Here is a 23702-nt window from a genome sequence, read left to right as displayed (position 1 = left end):
GTCCAAACTTTCAAAACAATTTTTATTTACAACATTTTGTATAAAACATTCTCTGCCCTATAAAATGTTCTGAATATACACCAGGTACAAACTGATTATGACCAAAGGAACAGACCCCCAACACCCACGTACAAAGCTAAATCAAAACATACAAAACCCACACCCCTAGAGAGGAAAGCACTGCCCAGAGGAGAAGAGATAGCAGGAGACATTCAGGCATGGGGCCTCCAGACCCAGCAGCAACAGTGGCATGAGTTATCTATAGGCTGCTGAATGCAGAAGGGGCTTAGAGACCCATTATCAATTCTTCCTCCCACAGGGGCTCCAGCTGGGATCAGTGGAAACTGTATGTGAGTTGAAGTCTGGCCAGGGCCACGTCCCAGCAGAGTGAAAACCTGCTCCCCGGCTCTGGGGATAGAAGGTCAGACCTCAGGGACACCCACATCCCACCTCTGCTGAAGGAGGATTTTTCTGTCCTTGGTGGGCTGGAGCATTCCTTGTTAGTGGGAAGGCTCCAGCAGTCTCCCCTCCCCTATTTCTCAACTCAGGCCCTTGAGAAGGAGTTAAAAACATCTAGTTTGTAATTCATCACTTGAGACCCCCTGTCCTGCAGAGAATTCTGCTTCCACTGACTGGGTCCCAGGAGGAGGAAAAACAGGAAATGCTACCACCACCTCCGTGGCAATGTTCTCTTGGGCAAGGGTAGGATTCTGCCTCCATGGTGAAGAGATTCCAGATCAGACACTGCCAGCAGACACAAAAGGATCCTCACAACCAAGGAATTTGGAAGCGGTGGCCATTTCTCTAGATTCTTGGAGGCCCTGGGAGTGGGGGAGGCCCGGTACACCGTACGCTCCAAGAGACAGGCTCTCTGCATGGATGAGGAAGCCCCCTCTATACAGAGGGCTCCTCATGAACAGCAGCATCCTCCACAAAATAGGGGAAACAATCCCTTGGGGTTCCGTAGTCTCGTGCCTCATGCAGATGTGGCATCAGGCATCTGCCCGAGATCTTCAAGCCTGCGAGCTGGAATGAAGATGAGCGGCTACAGACGGAGAAAGCTTTTTACTCAGCCAAACCGAGATACGGGGATTCTGTTGGGATGTTCCCTAGAGCAGCCTTCCCTACCTGCCTCCAGAGCTGGGCAATCCCACTCCTTCAATGGGCCAGGTGGGGCAGAAAAGAGGCCACAGGAGGTGCTCCTGCACCCAGGCCCTGAGCTTGCATCCTGTAAACTGAGCTTCTGCAAATCCACTTGATCCAGCCCCAGTGACTTCTACCTGGCCACAAAACAGTGGGGAAGGGCCATGGTGAGAGACAGAGACCTCTCATTTTAGCACTGCTGGTGGCCTACATCTTCTGTAGATAGTGGACAAAAAACCCAGCCCAAATGTCAGGCAGGTATGTTGTCCAGCCAGGGCATAAGACCATATCCAGTGTCAAGACCACATCAGTCCTGCAGTTCACATTCAAGTTTTAAATAGACAAACACCCCAGCTTCCAACAGCTCAGCACAGAAAGGAATCAATGAGAGAGAAGTTTGCTGCATCAGCCTCTGCTCTAGCAGAGGCATACAGGCAACAGAGGACCTTGCTGTTTCCCAGTCTGATGCTTAAGGGCTGGCACTGGAAAGATAGGGTCTTGGAAGCAAAATATAAATAGCCTAAAACATTTTCAATTAAAAATGGTAAAGCAACTCGCTGCAGCTGTTGGTGAGATGGTTGCCACACTACAGCCCTACAGGAGAAGTCTCTTCCATTCTAATGCCCCCGCTCCAATTATCTTCTGAGCTGAAATGTCTCTTGATGGAGCATAAACCGAACATTTATGTTTGGATAAAATCCATTCAGATAGTCCCAAGAAAAAAGAGAGACTGTGTCTACAGGCATGCATGTGCATGCACTTACCTACCTCTCCAGGGGTGGCTTTGCACAGCAGCCCAGGTTGGATTTAAAGCTTTACATTTAGTGACCAGGCCTCAGTCAGGGCCAGGCACATGCCATGGTTGAAGGAGCAGCCCCAAAGAGACAAGCCACCGAGGAACCACCAAGAAAACTCTCTTGGGTTCCCACCACAGGCCTCTCCCTGGAAAGGTAGGCAGTGACATCCCTGGACTGCGAGTGCCAGGGAGCGTCCAGAGATGCCATCCTGTTGCTCTCCAGGGCTCCAGAACCAGTTTAGGGTGGCAGGTGGCATTGTGAAGCTGTGCTAGGTCCTGGTAGCTTTGCCGGGGAGATAAAATCCTTCAGAAATCTCTGCATTAAAAAAAGATAAAATTGAGGCACACGTCGGCTGAGCCTCACCTGCTGGGATCCCTGTTCCAGCAGGATTCACCTTGGCAGCACCAGAGAGCAGCCCCCACCCTAAGTTCTCTCCCAGGTGTGGCTTCTCCACTTGTTTCCAAGGTCTCCTGCCTGCTGCTGATAATAGGGGTGGAAGAGCCTCTCTGTGGCACAGATCTGCATGGCTGTGTGTGTGTGAAGCAGCAACCCGGGGAAGCGAGAAGTAAAGTACTGAACGAACTCATCAGGAACAGCCCCGAGAGTCTCCTGGACGTCTGTTGGCAGCTCATGGTAGTGATGCTTCTACATGGGAAACAGATTAAACACGATTACCGGGGTCACTGCACAGGGCAAACTGGACCCCACGCTGCTGGGGGGGGTAACAGTACCTTGTTCCTCATGGCCCGCAGAAGGTCACGTACTGAACTGCCCTTGTACGTTCGGAACTTCCTCAAGTCTGGAAACAGCAAGAGACCCAAATAAGCATCAGCAATGTTGGGCCTCTGCAGTAATGTGCTAACAGGGCATCAGGGCTGGGAACATTTCCCCATGGGGGATGCAGTGGGACAATCTTCCGAGGGAGATCTGCTTGGGGCATTTAAGACTGGGCAGAACAAAGCCCTGTCGAGGGGAAGGGCTAGCTGGATTAGTCATCCATTCTGGGTCCATGGGTTTCAGTCCCTTTGACTTCCAGCTGCCAGGAAGTGACTGCATGAGAACATGACACTAGCACTGGTGAGCTCCATGCAAACGCTCCACATGGCTCAGCATGAAACGGCTCCGTGAGGTTACTGCCAAGCAGTAAGCCTGGCACCTGAGCTTCACCTGTCTGCAGCGGGACAGAGATGTGAGCTCTCCAATTCAATCTCACGACCGAGCACCCCCCAGACTCCAAGGCAGTAAGAATGGGTCCCTCGGCAGGCTCCTTCTCAATACGGTCGCTTACGTCCTGAAATCCAGAGAGGGGTGGGGGGAGTCAATGGAAACTTCACTTTGTACTGGGGGAGTCCCAGTGCTGACATTTTCCAAAGGCTTATGGACACCAAGGTGACGTAGGGCTACTTCTGCTCAACACTGGGTGCCAACGGAACTGAGCAGCACGGTCCACCTACAAGAGAGTCTGTGACCGAAGGTACGGCCTATGGGCTGGGACCTGGAGCATTCTGGGAAAGGAACCCACAGTTGGCTGCAATGAGGTCTAGCAGAAACCTGACCCCCTGACAGACCCCAGCCTCCATCACGGTGAGATGAGGTATTTGAAACTGTTTCTTCTAGTGGAGAGATGGCTCCATGCCAAGGTACTTCCCTCCGCAGGGTCACTGCCCCCAAACCCAAGAGAAAGCTTTTCACTCTCCTTGCATGAAAGTCAATGGCTCACAATTAACTCAGAGAGCCCTGCACTCTGCAGACAGCTGGACCTACATTCTATGGCAAGGACCCTGAATTCTTTTAACTTAAAAGGGTGTGTGTGTGTGTGTGTGTTTTATTGATATAAACACACACGTGCATGATCCAATCAGCACCGCAGTCTGTGTTTATTTTTGCATTCAATTCCATCTATTTGATCCTCTCCACATTGTCAGTTTTCAGAGCGCTGTTGAGTTCTGCACTGACAATGAAGGTATTGGTGGGATGCTGGAGATTTGACAACTGGCTAGGAGACAGCTGGGGCTTTTGGCACCTTGAATTGCACAGGGAGCACCTTGGGACTGTGGGATCACTATATTAGCTGGATGTTTCTGAAAAATTGATCAGCAGCGAAATAAACTGTCATCTTTAGGTTTCAGAGCCAATACTTCACTGAGCTGAAGGGGGAAGTTCACACCTCTCAGAGTTTTTGTTTCAGGCTCGCTGCAGACTCAGGAAAACAGCACTGTTAGGTTATGCTCAGATCATCTTTTTAAGATGTTTGTAAGCAAAAGGGCTAGCAATCATGTTGGTTGCTTGTTTTAAATGAAAACTCAGAATCTGCAGCATGGAGCGGATCCCACAGCCAAAGAATCCCGGAACAGAAGAAGCCCTGCTCACAAAAAGGCAGATTCATTGCAGGGGGTGGATTCTATAACCACAGAGCACCAAACCAGTTGAGGCCAGCTGAGAATCCCAGGCTTCAGGAAAAACACCAGCTTGTTTTCTGATGTCACAGAATAGAGCTTTCATTGCTGAATTTGGAAATGGGGACAGAAGGACTGGGATCCACCCTGCTCAACCAAAGGGTTCTCACCTGGAAGAACTGCAGCTGCTTCTCACGACTCCAGAAGAAGGGATGCATGAGGACCTGCGGGGCCGATGGGCGTTCCTGGGGCTCGTTGCTGATCATCACCGAAATCAATTCCCTTGCAACAATGTTGTCTTGGATGTGAGCATGAAAGAGAGCAGGTTACTAACACCCTTGGGGTTGAAGGGAGCTGTCCACACCTCGAGCCCAGAGCTTTCGCTACAAATCACAGCTCCAATCATATTACTGACTCTCTTAGTCCTGCATACTCCCAGTAGGATTCCCAGAAAGGGAACGTGCATGTGCAGGACTGAACCCCAGATCATCGGAAGACCATGAAATACAACAAAATATGTCTGGCTCCTTCTATGCACCAGACTCACCAATATCTCCCCATAGGCAAGCTATGGGGCAAAGGAACATTTCAGACAAGTAGCTGGAAATACTAGCGAGGTCTAGTAGGCTGTGGAGTCATCTGCCAAGGAGGAACCCCACTGCTCGAGACATTTACAACTCAACTAGCTACAGCACTGCTGGGGATAATCCGCCGCTGGCCATTGGAATGGACTAGTCATGACCTAAGAGGCCTCTCCCATTGTTCTAGGGTTCCAGATCTGCTGCTGGGGACGTGCAGTCTCTATCCTCTGGGCACCTAAAATGCTGGTCCTGTGGCTGCAGCATGGGACAGCGAATCAGGAAAACGGGCTCTGTCATGACTTCCTGGGTGACCTCGGGCTGGTCATTTCGTCTCTCTGTGCCTCAGGTTCCCTAGCTGTAAAACAGGGTTAGCAGTACTGACCTGCCTGCCTCACAGGGGCTAGCGAGGCTAGAATAAAGCAACATCTGCCAAGTGATTTGAGATCCTCAGATGGAAGGTGCTGCAGAGGAGCCGGGCCAGAGCAGCACTGCAGCATCCAGATTGTACAGGGCTGGGAGCTCTGTAAACATTCAGACAGCCTCAGAGAAGGGTCCTTACCATGAGTGTCTTCCAAGAGACATGCCAGCTGGTAAGTGCCCAACAATATATGAGCCTGTCGCCGTAAGCTGTCCCCGAAGGGGTGTTCCCCGCCTGACACCACGTAGTAAAACACGCAGCCAGCTGAGAAGATGTCCACTGCACACGTCTGCAAAACACAACCGGGGCCATGGGAGTGCTCAGCATTGGTGGGAGGGCCTTTGTCTCTCTTTCTGAACACGAACACTTGATTGGCTAAAGGTTTAGCCAGGCAACCCCTTAGTTTGAGCTCCAAGAATGACCACCTAGTGGTCTCTCTTCTGATAGGCGTGAGCTGCTTGCTGGGACCAGACTCTTCTCTGCAGAAGGGAGTTTAGCAGAACTCCTGGATGTATGCAAATAGTTTTCTCTGGAAGCTCTTTGGAGCAGGGACTGTCTCTTTCTACGGTCTGTGCAGCCCCTAGCGCAATGGGAACCTGGTCCTGACTGCAGCCTTTGGCTGACACTGTAGTAGAAATACTGAGAGGAGATTTTCAAAGGCTCAGATGGGAGCTGGGCCCCTAGCTGACTTTTGTGGGGCTTTTTACGTAACAGCAGCAGTTGCAGGGTTTTATGAACCATGCTTCCAGCCCGCAGAGGCACCTGTGGAATGAGAGACACCCGCATGGACCAGTAGCACGGGGGCCAACACAAGCACTTCCCAATCCCTATTGCCAAACTATCTGATTCTCTAGCAGTGACTGAGGCACCAGCTCTGAGGGCAGCTGCCTCCCTCCAGGATGCCCAGCATGGTCACTGCCTTCCGGCAAAGCAGAGAATTAGAGCCTTCGACGTGGGCAGAACGAATAATCCTCTGCAGGTGCAAGAGAGGAAGCTGCAAGGACAGAAAATGTGCACAGCAAGCAGGGCTGAGGGGACATGACAACAGCACACTCACAGGGTTCTCCTTTGGGTTCTCCCGCAGCACCTCCGGTGCGATCCAGCCCTCAGTGCCTGGGATTCCAGAGCGGAGGCTGAAGCTGTGCCGTCCCCCCTGCAGCTTCTTGCACAGGCCGAAGTCCGAGATGACAGCCCGGATCTGCCCGTGGCTGTTTGGGACAGAGATGAGGATGTTGCAGGGTTTCAGGTCACGATGAACTGAAAGAAATATCCTCCGAAGTGAGCTGGAGTTACCTGCAGAAGAGGCCGTGCAGCCGGAGGCAAAGCTGGGGGCAAAGCGCTCCCTCACCTATGTTCAAGGAGTGCAGGTGTGCCAGGCTAGAGCATCACCACGGGGTAACCTGCATGCCACCAATGCTGCCACACAGCGCGGGTCAGCGAGCAGCAGTCCTGCCTCTGCAGGCTGCGGATTCAAGTTCTGCACCAGGATTTTGGGCTAGAGAATTTCCCTTCCACAGACAATTCACTAGAACTGAACCTATTGCTTTAAGGCAACAGGCATCCCAACCAAAACTGGGGGCAAAGCGCTCCCTCACCTATGTTCAAGGAGTGCAGGTGTGCCAGGCCGGATGTGGTCTGATACAGCAGGGACACTGGATCCAGGTTCCGACGATCAAAGCTGGGGCTTTCCACATACTAACAACAGATGAGAGAAAAACCAAAGAGGAAGTTCACCCAGGTCTGCATTTACCAGAGTCAGAGATTTATAAGGACTTTTCCTTCTGCGACAAGAAACCACGTCTTTTCCCAGCTTAAATCCTGGGAAATAGAAGAAAAGAACCAAGCTAGAGTCTGAGGTCTGCATTCCCCAGGCAGAACCTCTCCGTTCATACGGCAGCACCACACTTCACTGCAGGCCTTACAGAAGGGAACAGGCGCGTGCCAGATTAGCTGCCCCGGGAGCGCAGGAAGCACGATGAAGCACTAGCTGCACCTAGTGCAGAGGGGATCGAATAAGCAAGTGAATGAGGACGGGTGCCTTGCCACACGCCTGTGAGCGACGCTAGCATTATCCCATCATCAGTTCTCTCTCGTTCTGCAGGTGGGGGAACAGGTGTAAAGAGATGGAACAACCTGCCCTACGCCACACAGGAAGTTAGGAATTCCTAGGTCCCATCCCCACACTCACACGTTTGGAACCTACTACCTCCCGTGAGAGTATGGCAGACCAGGCCATTGGTAGCTGATGACAAACAAGCGATGAAATAGTTCCACGAGGGCCCCTGGACGTGGACTGCATAGCGAACACCCAGCAGGAGCGACAGAGCTAACAGCCACCTTGCAGCAGCAGCCCAGTGGCTCACCTCCTGCAGTGTGGCAGAGCAGAGCTCAATGGCAATGTAACGGAACTGCTTGTCCTTCTCCGTACAGAAGCAGCGCACAACATTGGGGTGCTCATCTGACTCCCGAAGCAGCTGGACCTCCCGGTCGATGAGGTGAAAGCACTCGGGCAGAAGGCGCTTAACAGCCACATTCCGGCCATCAAACTGACCCCTGGGATCAGGAGAGAGCCACCATCACACCCTGCCCACAGGCCAGCCAGCCCAGACACACAGGAGACTCTCAAAGAGATCCACCCAGGTTCTGGCCTAGCCCAAGAACTAGTCCCCAAGGGCTCCCCAGTGTGACATCAGGAGACGCACCCCAAACACGAGGGCAACTGGGCCTAGGCTGAAATCTCTGCAGCCACTGGGAAAGGTCAGGTTTGGTGGAGCCTTTTCTCAGAGAAATAAAGTCCCCTCGGCCTTCAGAGTGAGTTCGGTCCTGGGGAAAGGTGCTGTAGCCACAGCCTGAGGGATTCCGCTCAGCGTCAGGCAGACCAACCAACAGAACCCTTCTGTGCACCGGAGCAGATGCAGCCCGGGCAGGGCAGGGCAGCGCAGGCTTCCCCAGTGTGTCTAGATGCCAGCCAAGAGGGGAGTTCAGTCCTTGGCTGTGCTTGCCAGCTGGGGGGCCTGCTGTGCCAAGTGCAAGGGGGGCAGGACTGGTAACTTCCCGCCTTGTTTTCTACAGAGGCCACTGAATTCCAGTCCAACAGGAATCATCTGACTTGATTTAGGTGGGTGAGACAGGAAAGCTCGATACCCCATTACCAGATGGCCCCAGCCAGATCCACCCTGCAAGGGCCTTCCAAGTTACTGCCAGGCCAAGCCCCCACGGCTCCCAGCTCTGAGGAGGAAAGAAGTCGTGGCTTCTCCAAACCAGACCTCGCATTAGCAAAAAGCAGGGCATTCGGTGGGGGGATGGGACGACTACTCACCTGAATACAAAGGTTCCCCTGGCTCCATGGCCCAGCACTTCCTTGGGGTTAAAGGAAATCTTCCCAACTACAGTCACATCAGGCTCTGCAGCTGCAGAGAGTGCAGATCGGATTAACATCACTAGCCATCCCCTCACTCACTGCCCACCTGCCTCTCTCAGGCCCCATCTCTACTTTCCTTTCCTTCCTATTTCCTATGCTTGTCCAGCACCAGCTTCCTCTGTCTCCCCACTGATGTTAGAGCCTTTCCCTCTGCATCTCTGTGCCTCCTGATCCTACTGCGGATGGCACCATCTCTCCTGAATGCCCCGCTCTGGAAAGCCCTGGGGAAGACGTCATCCTGACCTGAGCTCTAGAACTTAGTGCTGCCTCCGAGCCTTGGCTTTTCCCTCCTAACACGTCCCCCTCTGCTCTCTGAGGAAGGGGACATGGGCAACCTGCCTCCCACAAGCTGGACCACAGGACAGAAGGTACCTCCCCATTCCCCACCAGCACAGACCTTCAGCAGCTCCAGACACAGCCAGATCCTGGTCGGCCGTTCCATTAGGCAGGTCCTTCTGTGAGGAGGATGAGCCTGAGCTCCGTGATGGCTGCGAAGATGTTCGCTGGCTCCCACTCAGCGATTCCTCAGAGCTTGGCAGGAGAATCTCCCCAGAGATCCGGCCTGGGGAAAGCAGTCCCTGCTGCGGCAGTCGCTGCTCCAGCAGTTTCTGGGGCACAAACAGCGTGGATGTCTCAGTTTCTTGGAAAAGCAGGTGATGCAGATGAACCTACCGAGGTGGCATTACCACCCTGAGGGCAGCAACGTGACAATTATCCCTCCCCCATTACAGTGAAGGAAACCAGCAAACCCCCTCCTGGGGTCGAACAGCTCCAGTGGGGGTGGGCTCTGTGTAGTAATGGGGCAACTGAGCTCGCCTCTCCTGGGCCCTTGAACCAGCAGAGTTGGGTGGGGCAGGAAGAGTCAGGGCTAAGGCAGCAGGGAGTGCTGGAGGCCATGACTCAGGACACTGGCAGAGCTGTGACACAGAAGGTTCTTAGAGGTACTTAATATGACCCTGGAGAGGCCTGCAGGGTTAATTGATGGCTGCCGATTCCTCTGGGGCAACGAGGGGAGGGCCTGGTGACAGGAACATCACAGCACCCTGTATGGCCATGCTAACCAGGACGCCGTGTGTACCAAGGAATAGGGCAAGCAGGGATCAGAGGAAACTTTTAGCCCACATACCAGGGGGACTGCTGCGGCAATCAGTTCCTGCAGCTGCCAGCAAGGGGCACCACAGAGAGAAGAAAGACTCACCCTGAGACTGAAACTCAGGAGCAGAATGCCTCCGCCCAGTAGCACTGCAGTGACCACAAGATCCCAGCTGCCTGACTCTGGGTAGATTTCCGTTTGCTCTGCCTGGGTGGAGTCCCAACGGAACCGCCCATCGCCGCCCGTGCTGGCCTGATCCTCCAAGCCGTTTGGGGTCAGAAACTGCAACACAGAGCCAGGGTAATGGGTTACACCAACGGGGCCCCCCAGGCATCCCTTGCTGTAGACTCCATCCCCCACAGCTTCCCCCCACATGCAGGAATGCACATGGAGCATGCCTCCAATTCCTCGCTCTCCCTGCCAGACCCCACATGCCAGGACACACCAGCTTGCTTTGCACACAAGACATCTCTCCTTGTCCCTCTGGGTGCCCCCCATGTGCCACAGACCTTTGGGCAGCCCCCCAGACAGTCACACCACTCACATCATCAAACAGAGTCCTGGGAGGGGAGCTCTTGGGGATGATGGTTTCGGTAGTCTTCCGCAGGGTCTCTGGAAAGGCTCTTAGCATCGTGGTATGGACCACAGGAGGCAGCTCATGGTGCCCTGTGGGACAGAGAAAGCGCTCACCACACAGTCACACCTCAGTCTGCTCACAGCTCCAAACTGAGCCCAGCAGGGGCCCCAGCCAGACACACAGCATGGGGGGGGGTCTGCCAGGATGGGAAACATCTGGGCCTCACGCATTAAGAGAATCAGAGCAACATCCTACTGGCTCAATCCCTGGGCGTGGGCAAGGATCCCTGGAAGGCCATGGCCTCAGATCCTGGAGGAGGCGTGTCCCACACCAGATCTCCTTTAGTGACAGCTTAGGCAGTGACCTCTTTAGAAACTCCTCAGCCCAAGACCTGACCCCACTCGCCCGGTGTGACCGCTTGCAGTTACCCTGCTGCAGTTTTACAACATGGGCCAAATTTTCAAACATGCCGATGCAGACCTGTTCACTTGACATCACGACTGTGCTCACAGTATTGGGGTGAGTACACGCACCTCCTGTTTGCAGCTGCTATTCCCCAGGCACGATATCTGTGCGCACACATTGGGTGCAACGATCTATTCACTTGCATGTAGGTTTGTGAGCCTTGCTTTGCAGATTTTCTGCCCCCCATGCCTGCACAGGAAGCTGTCCCTGGCAAGGAGCCAGGGATGCAGTGAAACTAGCTCCCGGGAAAGTAAATCCCAGCCCTCAGTCATTGCAGCGTCTTGTGGGTGCAGATCACAGCACAGGTTTCATTTAAAGTACCAGGCAAAGCAGGTTACTCTGCCACAGTAAAGAACATCCCCATGCCCGGCTCCCCCTCACTGGGACAGTCTCCAGGAGCAACGGGACAGGGAATGCCCTGTCCAGCCCTGGAGCCCTCACCTATGAGGAGCCACTCGTTGTGCAGGGAGCTCATGCTGCCCTGCGGATACTTGACATCTGTGCTTGGTGTGATCTCACACTCGCCGGACGCTCTCACTGTCACATCATCTGTGGTGGGGCCATCGATCCTGGCCAGCGTGATCCCCTGGGGCTGGAGGAGTCAGACAGATCAGTAAGTATCAGGCAGGGCAGACGTGGCACTCACACCGACTTGCCTTGCCAGTCAAGGGCATGTAGGGGGCAGGAGGAGATATGGGACACTTACCACAAGTGCCATGCTCTCGTGGACCAAGGAGGTCAGGGCGTAGAAGCTGGCTGCATGCTTCCCCACGTAGAGTGTCGGCCTGTGGTGTAGAGACAGAGTCAGTCCCAGCCTGTGCCACCGCATGGGACAAACAGAGCAACATGAATGCAGTGAGACCTCCCAGAGAAACAGGCTTGGGGGACCCCCAGCCACACCCCCGGTTCTGAGACACAGCCAGCTCCTTCCAAGGTGGAGAGGGGCAGGAAAAGCATTTCATTTACCTTAGCTTAAATTCCAACCCTAGCATGTTCCTGGGGAGCCACTGTCCTCTCACCCAAGAGAGCATCAACTCCATCTCCAGAGCGCTCCTCAGTGCGTTGCCACCCTCATCCCCACCCCGTAGGTACCAAGGTTCACCCCCCAGCATGCTTCTGCCCTCCTGCCCCGACCTGGAAGGCCCCTGAAACACCTACAGCAGCTGGGTCTTGGTGGTGGAGAAGTCCTTCATGGACTGGTAGTTCCACTTGATGAGGCGGATGTCCTGTGAGTGGAAGGTCAGGTAGCGCAACGTCTCCATGGCCACGTTGAGGTGGGGGACCCGGCGCAGACTGTCTTGGTGCCACGCATACAGCCCCACCACAGGGGAGCCATAGTTCTGCATCCACAGGACATTGCCACTCTCCTTGTCCACAGTCACCAGCAGGCCGTCCCCACTCGACGCAAAGTGAGCCATCTCTAGCCACAGACACAAGGCAGCTAATGCCATAGCATTTCCTGGGGAAGGTTGTCTCCCCCCGACCCCCTCTCACAGACTATTTAGTCTCCCCAGTTACAGACAGGTTGGGGATGCTGCCCACTGATGCTACTGGGGCATGCACCATTTGCTGGGTCACTGCAAGGAGCAAACCTCCCCAGTCCTCGTCCCACGTGATTCCTCAATCCAAACCAAAGGCAGCCTAGAGGATCCTATTGCCCCAGCTCCCCTGGATCCACAGGGGCTGGGGGGTGAGGGATGTCTTCCAAGACACGTGTGCCCTTTAGTCTGCCCTTCAGAAGCGTCAGTGACTCTCCCCCAGCCCAGGAGGGCTGCACACAGCTGGAGCACTGATCAGCTGGCACAGCGCTTGTGACAGACATGTGCCACCTGCCCGGTCACAGCATCCGGCTCTCTCCAGTCAGGCAAGTTGTAGTCCTGAAGGCTGCCCACACCCCCGCTGCTCTCCCCCTCCCCCGCTGCTGTGCGGGAAAACAACTCTCCAATGCGGCACTGATTTCAGATCAGTCCTTCTGGAAACGGAGAGCCTCCCATGCACGGACAGCATTGCTTCAAGGCTCCATGTGCAAGCAAAGCTGGACAGGAGCTAATAACCATGGAGGTGAGGGGGACCATTCTCCCCTTGGGAAGCTGGGACTGCCTCATTGCAGTTGAGAGCAGGACCCGCCTCCACACACACGCTGCAGTGCCCAGGGACTCACTGTAATCGTACGCCTCGTCGTAGAGCTCTGCTGAGTAGTCATGGTAGGTGGCATTCCAACGCAGCTCCCGGGACTTGGTGTCGTACATGGTGATGACATATTCTGGGGATCAGAGAGGAACAGCTACGACCACTGTGCTGGAACTCAGGTGGCTACTCTACCCAGAACGAGGGGCTTTCCAACGGGACAGGCCAGAGGAACAGGATGCTGATCATTCTGTTAACTACTTCAGAAGAGAACAACACCACAATGCTGCTAGGCAACACTGAACTAATGACATAGTCAGGAGAGCCTCCCTCAGGAGAAGCCCTGCGAGGAGGTCAAGGAGCATCAGAAGAGCTATAGGGATTGTCCCTTTTCATTGGATAACCAAAGGTCTCCACTCCCCATTTGTAATGGGAAAGCAGGGCCTTTTGCTCCAGCACACCAGAACTGGGAACCTCCTCCAACAGTAAGAATGGATGGCAGCCTGACTAGACACAGGGAACAACCCCTCAGCCTTATGGCTCTGCGCCTGCAACCAGCAGAAAGGGGACTTGGCTTACGGGTGCGGCCGATGTAGAGGAGAGGAGTTGAAGGACACAGGCCATCCCAGGCCTCTGTCGACAGCGTCGTCTGCTTCTCTCCCGACTTGGGGTCCACGACGAACCATGTGTCCTGTTTCTTCCCTGGAAAGTCAGTAATGCCTCTCAATCTCCCATGTGCCTGGTACCCCTCTTTCAGAAGCCACCGCTTCTCCAGGTTCCTTAGGTCCTCTCCCATGCAACACCAACCCGTCTTCCCCTCAGGCCAATCTCCAGTCACTCCCACCTGCCCCCAGACTTGCTCCCACACAGGATCACCCCTACCCCCTTCCATCAAGCTCCTCTGTACCAGAGGATTGGCACGTTCATACTCAAATTCAGATCTTCCATAAGTCTGGCATGGCTCCAACAGGGAGCTGGCTATGGGTCCTGCACACAGATCTGCACCCGACTAATTTAAACCCCTGCAGTGCCAGGCTGTCCCAATGTCATCTCCATGGCAGTCTGGAGGAGGGAGCGGGAGTGGCTGCCTTATGCACAGAGAAAGCCCCTTCTCTCTCCCACAGGAGGGGGTTGCTCATACCCGTGTAGAGGACACCATCTGAACTGCGACACGGTGAGGACTGGACCAGCTCTGGGATGGTGAATGGGAGTTTCTGTAGTGAACAGAGACAGTGAAGCAGCCTGTGAGTGACAAAGAGCCAGAGGAGACAGCCACATGCACCATGGCCCGTCCCTCAAGAAGGGGGTCCTCCTCGGGTGATGCAGACACACAGGCCAGCCACAGGAGTAGTCAGGGAGGAGACCCACATGGCTTTGCTGTCTCTCCCAGAGGCCATTCCTAAGGTGGCAGGGGTTAGCGCGAAGAGCATGAGGCCCTTGCACCTTCCAGCAGAGCTGCCATCTCATGCCCTCTTTGCATGCACCACCGCCAGGAAGGATGGAGGACAGCACTCTTTGAGCCACCCCTCCGCCCCAGGTACTGACCATCAGGCCTTCTTTGTTCTTGCCTCCCAGGATGTACAGGCTGCCATCATTGGGGTCCGGGAGAAATGCCGGCCTGAAAGGAAGGAGAATGAAATGCCAGCCATGTCCTGCTACAGGGCACAAGCCAGCTACTCACAGGGGTTAGGGGAAGAATCCCCCTCTGTAGGTTATTCCATGATTTTGCTATGGGGGGGGGGGGGGGGGCGGGTATGCCTTCCGGTGAATCTCCTGGCATGGGATACCAAACCAGTTGAACTACTGGTCTGTCCAATATGGCGATTCCTACACAGCCACTCCACATCTACCCCATTCTGATGTCCTGGCATATCCCAGCTGGAGTCATTCCATTTGCCTCCATGAATTCCCCCTGCAGTTTCAAATGGATGCAGAATTTTTCCTCATTTCTCATCCTAAACGTGTGTGGTGTGTTACTGTGCGCTGTTAGACAGCTGTCGTGTCCACCCTAGAGGTGGCTGCACATTCAGCAGTGGGGGAAGAGAGTCCTACATTGCTGGTATTTGTAGCAGTTCAGGGCTCCTTGGGGAGGAAAGTCAAACAGGAATCATAACTGAGAATGAATGAAGCCCTGAATATCAGCTTGGGAGATTTCAGAGTAGCAGCCGTGTTAGTCTGTATTCGCAAAAAGAAAAGGAGGACTTGTGGCACCTTAGAGACTAACCAATTTCCTCAGGAGACACAAGCAGCCCAGACCAGTACTAGAGAGCCAGTGAGTGATCCATTAACAACAGGCCCCTCAGATAAACATCCCCTCCCAGAGGAGGTGAGCTCTGGCTTCGATAGCAAGCTTCTGGAGACCCTGCAGAGAATCTGCCCAGCAAATGCCTGCCTTTGCACTCACACAGGCTTTGGCTGCATTAGGGTATCTCAGTAAGTTTACGACTGTTGCTCCCACTGGTAGAAGCACAAGTTTAGACAGGGCTCAGGGGCTGCCAGCATGTTGTTTAGCGTGGTTGTGAGCAAGGTTAGATGACACAGCGGCCGGGCCTTGTCTGCGATAAAGCTTGCAGTGGCCAAGTGGCACCAGTGCTAGTAAAAGGGGAAAGATTTTAAGAAAAAGCTGTGGCATTGGGCAGGGTGCTCAACCTCTCTGAGCCTCCATTTCCTCATTCTGCACCTCCCTGGGGAGCAGCTCCCCACTCAGTGTCTGCAAAGGCCTGGCAGGATGAGAAGTGGTAAGCTTTCTTGCAAAGAGAAAAGGAGGACTTGTGGCACCTTAGAGACTAACCAATTTATTTGAGCATAAGCTTTCGTGAGCTACAGCTCACTTCATCAGATGCATATGCTTATGCTCAAATAAATTGGTTAGTCTCTAAGGTGCCACAAGTACTCCTTTTCTTTTTGCGAATACAGACTAACACGGCTGTTACTCTGAAACCTTTCTTGCAAAGGACACCCTGGGGAGGGAAGGGGAGGGGAGGGGACACTTACTCTGCCACATAAACAGGCACCTGAAGAATGGGATCTGAAAGAGAGAGTGAAAGAAACACATCAGTTGTCTCCTCTAATGTCCCTGCCACAGGGGGCCACGTGGCAGCATTCACAGCAGGATTTGCAATCACATGGTTACAAGCTCAGATCATTTACCTATTTGCATTTCAGACCCAGCCGGGAGCCCCGAGCAGTCACAGCTGCTTGTATGAAGCTGCCCAATGGTGCATGTACTCCCCTTAAAACAGCAAGACCCCTGGGACTGGACCATGCACAAGGTGTCATTCTCCAGTGTCCCCTGCTCAGAGCAGCACAGGCAGGATCTGAACGGGAGGCAATGCCTCCAGCCCTTCTCAGGCAGGAGGAGAGCCTGACCACAGGCAATGGCAATCCCTGGGGACCTGACCCCCAAATAAATACCCTCCAGAGTCATTGCTCACCATCCTTCAGGGTCCACTTGATGTCGCCTGTCTTCTTACTCACAGCGTGAAGGTTCCCATCGAGGGTGGACACAAACAGCAGTGTTTCTGGGACAGTCACTGTGCTGCCAGCAAGACACTGAGGGCAGAAACATGGCAAAGATAATACAGCGCCTGACCAGGACAACCAGATCCATTTAATGGGCCTGCCAACTGCATCCCCCAGTACACCAGCTAACCACTCCACTGGGTCACTGAGGAAGTGCCCAATGGGTCAAGAAATGGGGGGAGGGAGGGTTCCCCCCTAAATTGATACCACCTTGTACTGTAATCCCATCAAGTCTCATAAGTGAAGCAGCGTCAGGATGGATCACCCCTTGGGAGGGAGACATGGAAAGAAACCCTAAATACAGGAATTGGTGCTATAGAGGGTGTTCTCCCTACTGAGTCTGTGCTGCCTTATGATAGGGTGTCTGCTGCTTTACCAGCCAGGGGCTTGGGGCCAGCCAGCTCTGTTTGGAAACAGAGCCATTTGAAGAACAGAGGGGATGATCAGACCCAGCTGAAAGGGGTCAGGGCTGAAAGAGCTCATTTAAAAACGGAGCTGCAGGAAGCAGGTTGGCTCCTATGGCAAGCCCGACAGCAGGGGGAGAGATGCATGGGCCCCCTGCAGCCTCCTTTGGTCAGGGGAATAGGTTTGTGTTACTTTGTGAGTGTCACGTTTGACAAATAAACTGTGCCCTGAAGACAAGGTCTGAACAGACTCTAGGCGTAGCATTAGTCCTTCCTGTGCAGGGAAGGCAGGCCAGCAGCAGACTACACGTCCCCAGTAGCCCCATCCCAGTGTGACAAGGCACTGTGCGGCTGGAGGTATGGACTATTTAACAGGGAGGCCAGCAGCAGAAGCCAAAGCTCCTGTCTCCCAGTCCCCTGCTCTGACAGCCAGCCTACCCTCCCATTCCAGAGCTGGGAACTGAACCTAGGGGTCCTGACTCTCAGTCCACTACTTCTTTAGATTTGTTGAAAATACCTATCAATAGAGCTCGGTGTGTTTACATATTTATACAGCACAAGAATCAAACACAAACTGCCCTCTCCCTTAATTCCTTAATCTGAATTTATTGGAAATCTTTTCGTTTCCCCAAGAGTCAGGATGTAGACCCGGATTTTTTTAGCCAAATTCCAGTTTGGATATTTACATTTCAATTCCAAAATTCCCCATGCCGTTGCATTTGGATATGGGATTCCTCTCAATTTCCTTTCCTCAACCGTTGTGTAGCGTTGTGGCGCTCTGGCAATAGCTACCCCAGAGGTGGCTGCGTTTCCGCAGTGGGTGAAGCGTTTCCTGCAGACTGCCTGCTGAATTTGTAAAATGCTTTCTATTTACTCAGCCTACAAATAGTACTAATAAAAACACACAGTAGTCTGAACCAAGAGCCCCCTATTTTCTGCCCTTCCGAACAGAACATAATTTAACATGGGGCCAAGGGGCAATCGACACCAGCAGGCTCCTCCTCCTGCTGGAGATGAGCTATAGAACAGAGTGGCTGTTTCCTAAATCAGATTTCCTGGATGCTTTGCTAAAGGGTGACACGAGCTGACCCAGCCACTAGCCTCTCCCAGAAGCAAACTGGCTAGGCTGCTTTTCCTGCCAGAAATGCCAGTGTTGCTGGCTCAGGACTTTAATGCCATGGATTGTAGTGACCCTGATGTTGAGACGGTATCTTCAAATCCCCCACAGAAACAATGCTCTGTGTGCATTACTCGCAGGGCCACTGCCAGCCCACACTGCACCTTCCCAACACAAGCCAGCCACACCCATCGGCAAACAGGACCAAGGCTGAGCAAACAGCCCCAGGGCATGGTGGGGCGGGGCAGAAGGCACTCTAGGCTGAGGAGGGAAGGGAACCACCTGCTCAGGAATCTGAATTAGGATTTGAATTGCTGCCAATGAGCCCACCTGCTCAGAGCACCAGACCCACACAGCTTCCAGTTCCCATACAGGCTTCAGTTAATAAGCCATTTGGCAGTCCTCTCTGCCTCCATTGACTAAGGCAGGAACAACATCTGTACTCAGCACCACATTAGAGGAAAAAGGGTGACAGTGGCCTGGGATCTAGACGTGACCCCTGCTTGGCTCCTGGGCACTGCCAGGAGTTTACACTGGTGATGATAAAGTAGGCAGCCTTTTACCTAGTGGCTCACCAGCCCAGAGGGCTCAATGGGCCATGTATTTGCCTTGGATTCTGGATGCTGTCACTTGGTGGCCCAGCTCTCACCTCTCACTCCCTAGGGTCTGCTAAATACAACTAGATGCAAGGGTATAGCCCAGACAGGGCAGAGAAACCCAGACTGAAAAGAAACTCCAACTCTGGGCAGGGTGAAGAGAAGAAGAGCAGGAACGAGTCCTCTGTGGGGACGGCTGTGCAGGCTATCAGTCAGGGAACCAAACCAGAGAGGGACTTGGGGGGGGGGGGAAGGAACGCAAAGACACACATTCTTCCCTGCAGCCATTGTTTGCTGAAACTCATCCAGCTGTAACTACATAAATAAAAGCCATCATCACCCAGCACACCTCAAAAGTAATTCGGTCACCCCACTGGTTCTCCCCCTCCTGTCCCCATTGATTACTCTCATCCAACCCACCTAGCAGAGATGCTCACCTGCTCACTCCCCTGCCAGCCATCTCTCTCTCTCTCTCCCACTTTTATCATTCCTTCTTGTTTAACCTTAAGTATATTTAGTGCTGGCTCGGCAGCTCTCACTTTATCAACAGGACAGAAGCAGGCATACCAGCAGGCAGAAGCAGGGCAAGCTCCCCCTCACTGCACCTCAACAATAGGCCTCCACCGCCCCACACACTATGCTATGGGTGCCAGGGGGCAGTGGTCAGTCTTCATGGCCTGTTCAGTCCTTGCTCTCCGCTGAGACTGCAGATGAGAGCACAAAAAGGGCTAATAGAGATGGTGGCTTTTGTGGTGAAGCCACCTGTCTGATGGAAACTGGGCTGAGTCACCAAACTCATTTCACAAAGGCCCCTGAGCAGGCATCAGTCACATTCTCTGCCCCTTTCTTTCCTCCCTAGGCTCTCTGGAGTTTGTGATGTCTCCTCCAAAGCCCTTCTCTTTTCTTCTGTGAAGGATGCCCAAACTAAGGAGCTGCCCAACCCCAGCACACAGCCCAAAGCTCCTGCACAAGACTTAGAGACAGGCTCATACACCTGCAGAATCATCCAACTCGCCTGTCAGGTAGCTGCTAAGCCCTTTAATTTCATTGTTAAATAGAGTGGTTCTCTCTTTACATTCAGCAATTCTCAGGCTGCCATACATGACTGGGAGATGTTCTGGCCAATCTTATACCAGGCACTGAAAGGCTAGACTGCCCACCAGTTTCTGAACCAGATTTTATTCAGGCTCCTATTTACCCTCGGGTATAAAAGGATTGGAGGTTTCTACCAAAGCCCTGGAGATCTATTTGTAATAGACTTTACCTTACAGCCACTACTACAGCTGAACCACAGCTTCTCAGGGAATGGGAGGAGCGAAGGCTGCACCAGGACACGTCTCTCCAGACTCTAAGGCCGGGGTGGCCAACCTGGCGCTCCGGGGCCCCACGCTGCTCTTCAGAAGTTAATATGCGGCTCCTTGTCTAGGAGACCGGGGCTGGGGCTACAGGCACCAACTTTCCAATGTGCCAGGGGATGCTCACTGCTCAACCCCTGGCTCTGCCCCCACTCCACCCCTTCCCACCCCCTCCCCTGAGCCTGCCATGCCCTTGCTCCTCTCCCTCCCACCCAGAGCCTCCTGCATGCCAAGAAAGAGCTGACTGGGAGGTGCGGGGGCGGAAGGGGAGGGGAAGGGAGAGGGGGAGGTGCTGATCAGTGGTGGGTGGGAGGCGCTGGGGGGGAGAGGCTGCTGACGTATTACTGTGGCTCTTTGGCAACGTAATTGGTAAATTCTGGCTCCTTCTCAGGCCCAGGTTGGCCACCCCTGCTCTAAGGGTACATCTACACTGCAATAAAACACTTGCCACTGGCCCATGTCAGCTGACTGCGGCTCGCAGGACCCTCCCATCTTGCAGGGAATGAGTCCCCACATCTACACAAGCAATTTTATAGCCCCACAGCCCAAGTTCCATGAGCCCGAGGCAGGTGACCCAGGCCAGCCCCTGGTGTTTCACTGCAGTGTAGACATACCCTAACAGACCTATGGCATCAGCCCGACAGGTACCACAGGCTGGTTTCCTCTTCTTGGCAGACAGCCAATCAATGATCCATTCAAAAAGCCATCATGGCACGCAGCCCTGGAGTCTGTGGACGTGGCCATATCACTAGTGGTGGTGACAAGCTGCGAGCCTGAGTACGCTGGCAATACCTTGATCCAGTCGCCCAATCCAATCGGACAGAAAGAGGCAGCAGGTTGTGGGTTCTAATCCTGTCCCAGGGCATGGGCCCAGAGTCATTGCTGAGCAGGACTCGGTGGAGAAAGGACGACAGTGTTACAGATTCCACCCACAGGGGCCAAGCTCTCTTCAGCCTGCCCCTGGCAGTAAAGGGTCATGAACAAACGGTGTTTGTCAAAACTAACTGGGGACAACTTGTATCCTGGCCATTGTGCCCCCCCAGTCAGCTTTACCACTGGAAGCTGGGTGAGCTGCCCCTGAGTGCAGAGTAGCTGTTCCTGCCCACCCAGGACTGGATCTAACACCTGAGCTTGGCAAAAGGCAAATAATCCCATTTTGACTACAGGCTATCCCCCAGCAGACAGCACTCCAGGGCACTTTGCCACCCGCCCCCCTTCCATCCACCAAGATGGTGGGATTCTAAGGTGGAATATCCAGGCTGGTGCAGATTCTCCTATCGTTCACTGGGGATCAGCATCGCCCACCTGCCCTCCCTCCTGGGGGTGAAACACTAGACAGCAAACCAGGCTGCTCAAGAACATCAACCAAGAAGCTTGGTAACAATGTGTGTGCAGTGTGGGGAAACCCACAGCTTCACCCTCCCTCAGTATGGGGCCCTAATGAGGGGCTCGGCCCCCTAGCAGGCTCAGTAGTCTCCTCACAGATGCAACGAAAAAAAGAACAGGAGGACTTGTGGCACCTTAGAGACGAACCAATTTATTTGAGCATGAGCTTTCGTGAGCTACAGCCCACTTCATCGGATGCATCTGCTGTAGCTCAGGAAAGCTCATGCTCAAATAAATCGGTTCGTCTCTAAGGTGCCACAAGTCCTCCTGTTCTTTTTGGGAACACAGACTAACGGCTGCTCCTCTGAAACAGACACAGCGATTACAGGTACCTTTACCCGGAAGCTTCCCCCCTCTCTGACCCCTCATTGACAGCCCCCTCCTGCTGGGGGTGACCCCAGAGCTCTCCCAGACCCCCAACGTTGACAGGGACCCCTCGCCTGCCGGGGGGGGGTGACCCCAGAGCCCGCCCCGCGCCCGCCGACGGGGCCCCGACGGGGCCGGCCTTTACCTGCGCCAGGTGAGCCGCCAGTGCCCAGAGGCCCAGCAGGAGCCGCCCGGGCCGGGCCGGCCGCGCTCCCCCGCCGCCCATCGCGCTGCCCGAGCTCGGCGGGGGCAGGGGCGGACATGCCGCTCGCCCGCCCCATGCCCCGGGGCCGCTAGCGCCGCCGGCCGCCCCGCATCCCGCCCCGGCGCTGCGCGGGCTCCGGCGGGCGCCGTCCGCGGGGCGGGTCTGGGCCCGGGCCCGGCCGCCGAGCGGCGCCTCCCCGCGGCCGCCCCGGCGGGCAGCGGCCTGCGCCAGCCCCAGCCGCCGGAGTCGCGTGGCGGAGCCGCGGGCGCGGTGCTCGGGCCGCCCGGCTGCTCGCCCGAGGCTCCGGCCGCTGGCCCCGCGCCCCGCGCCCCGGCCGGTTAATGATTCACCGCGGGCCGGGCGGAACCAGGATGCGGGTTTCCTGCCCCGCCACCACGTCAGCCCCCGCCGGCCCCGCAGGGCAGGAGCGGCCCGGCCCAGCCCAGGAGCTCCCCGCCGCGGGGCCGGGCGGGGGCCGCCCCGTGGGTGCTGGGGAGGGGGCTGCCGCGGCCCCTGGCTTCAAGCCGTTTCCATGGGATCCGGCGTTCGCAGTTCGGATCAATGGCGCTCAGCGCCCCCGGGCCGGCCGGGAGATGGGGGCAGGGACCCCTCAGCTCTCTTCGCCCCGGCTCCTGCCGACGGGGGAGGGGGCACGGGCGGCCCCCCAGGCGACTCCTGGGGGAATGCCGCGCCGCCCTGCAGCGTGCCTGTCCCCCGCAGCCTTCTTTGCTTCCCCGCAGAAAAATGACGGTGACGGGGAAGCCACAAGAGCGAGCATGGGCGCCTGCCCAGCAGCGTGGTTCAAGTACCCAGGGCAGCTGGCTCCTACCCTGCTGGGCTGGGAAGGACAGGACTTTGTCTTCCCCTGCACAGCATCCAGGCCCAGGTCAGACACACCCCCAGGTTTGCAAAAAGAAAAGGAGGACTTGTGGCACCTTAGAGACTAACCAATTTATTTGAGCATGAGCTTTCGTGAGCTACAGCTCACTTCATCAGATGTGTACCGTGGAAACTGCAGCAGACTTTATATACACACAGAGAATATGAAACAATACCCCCAGGTTTCTCTCTCAGCTGCAGGAAGCTCTGCAAACTCCCCTGCCCCACTTCCTGCACCCATTGCTCCTCAGCTGCAGGGGGAAGGACTCCTGAAAAGGGAGCTGCTCCCCCATCTGCCCAACCCCCGTGCATCCAGACCCCCTCATACCCAGACCCTCCCACGGAGCCTTACTCCCCCACCCTCAGAACCTCCCCCCCAATGTGCCTCACTGCACCTGGACCACCCTGATGAGCCACATGAACCCAGATCCCCACCCCACTGAGCCCCAACCAGCTACCCCTGAATCCCCACCCCCCCAGCATCTGAACCCCCCACTGAACTCCCCACACACAGACCCTCCTGCCAAGCTCGATCCCCCACACACTCAACCCCCCCTGCCACTGAGCCCCAACCACCTTCACCTGGACCCCCAGCAGAGTCCCGTTATCGTTGCACCCACAACCCTCTAACAAGCCCCTGTGCATCCAGATTCCCCCTCATCTGGGATCTCCCCATGGAGCCACCCACACCCAGATTGCCCCACACAACCCACACTTGGATCCCCCCCACATTAAGCCCTTCCACACTCAGAGCCTGCCAGCCCACACAGAGGGGCAGGGTCATAAGGTGTTTCTGGGGCAGGCCAGGTCCTTGCGCTGTGTCAGGATTGGGTGCAGCCTCATTGCTGAGTCTG

General features: G+C 55.0%; 1 protein-coding gene across 2 annotated transcripts; it reads right to left on the bottom strand.

Moving 5' to 3' along the window:
• Positions 1-5: 5 nt before the first annotated feature.
• ERN2 (endoplasmic reticulum to nucleus signaling 2) lies at positions 6-22027 on the bottom strand. Of its 2 annotated transcripts, none has more exons than XM_048866968.2 (22): positions 21910-22027; positions 16453-16570; positions 16013-16046; positions 14564-14636; positions 14160-14232; positions 13598-13720; positions 13053-13154; positions 12050-12311; positions 11598-11676; positions 11333-11483; positions 10394-10515; positions 9955-10131; positions 9154-9364; positions 8655-8745; positions 7699-7888; positions 6931-7030; positions 6393-6592; positions 5477-5624; positions 4507-4634; positions 3108-3231; positions 2672-2739; positions 6-2585 (listed from the first exon to the last, which is right to left on the bottom strand). In XM_048866968.2, the coding sequence occupies exons 1-22, from the start codon at positions 21988-21990 to the stop codon at positions 2364-2366; spliced, it is 2877 nt and encodes a 958-aa protein (XP_048722925.2). In that variant the 5' UTR covers positions 21991-22027; the 3' UTR covers positions 6-2363. The 2 variants fall into 2 exon arrangements, with proteins under 2 accessions (XP_048722925.2, XP_048722926.2); XM_048866969.2 differs by having other exon boundaries at positions 8655-8739.
• Between the last annotated feature and the right edge of the window lie 1675 nt (positions 22028-23702).

The sequence above is a fragment of the Caretta caretta genome, chromosome 10 (genome assembly GCF_965140235.1).
Source record: "Caretta caretta isolate rCarCar2 chromosome 10, rCarCar1.hap1, whole genome shotgun sequence".
Classification (NCBI taxonomy): domain Eukaryota; kingdom Metazoa; phylum Chordata; order Testudines; family Cheloniidae; genus Caretta; species Caretta caretta.
The sequence above is the reverse complement of the archived record's forward strand: the minus strand, read 5'-3'. Positions and strand labels throughout refer to the sequence as shown.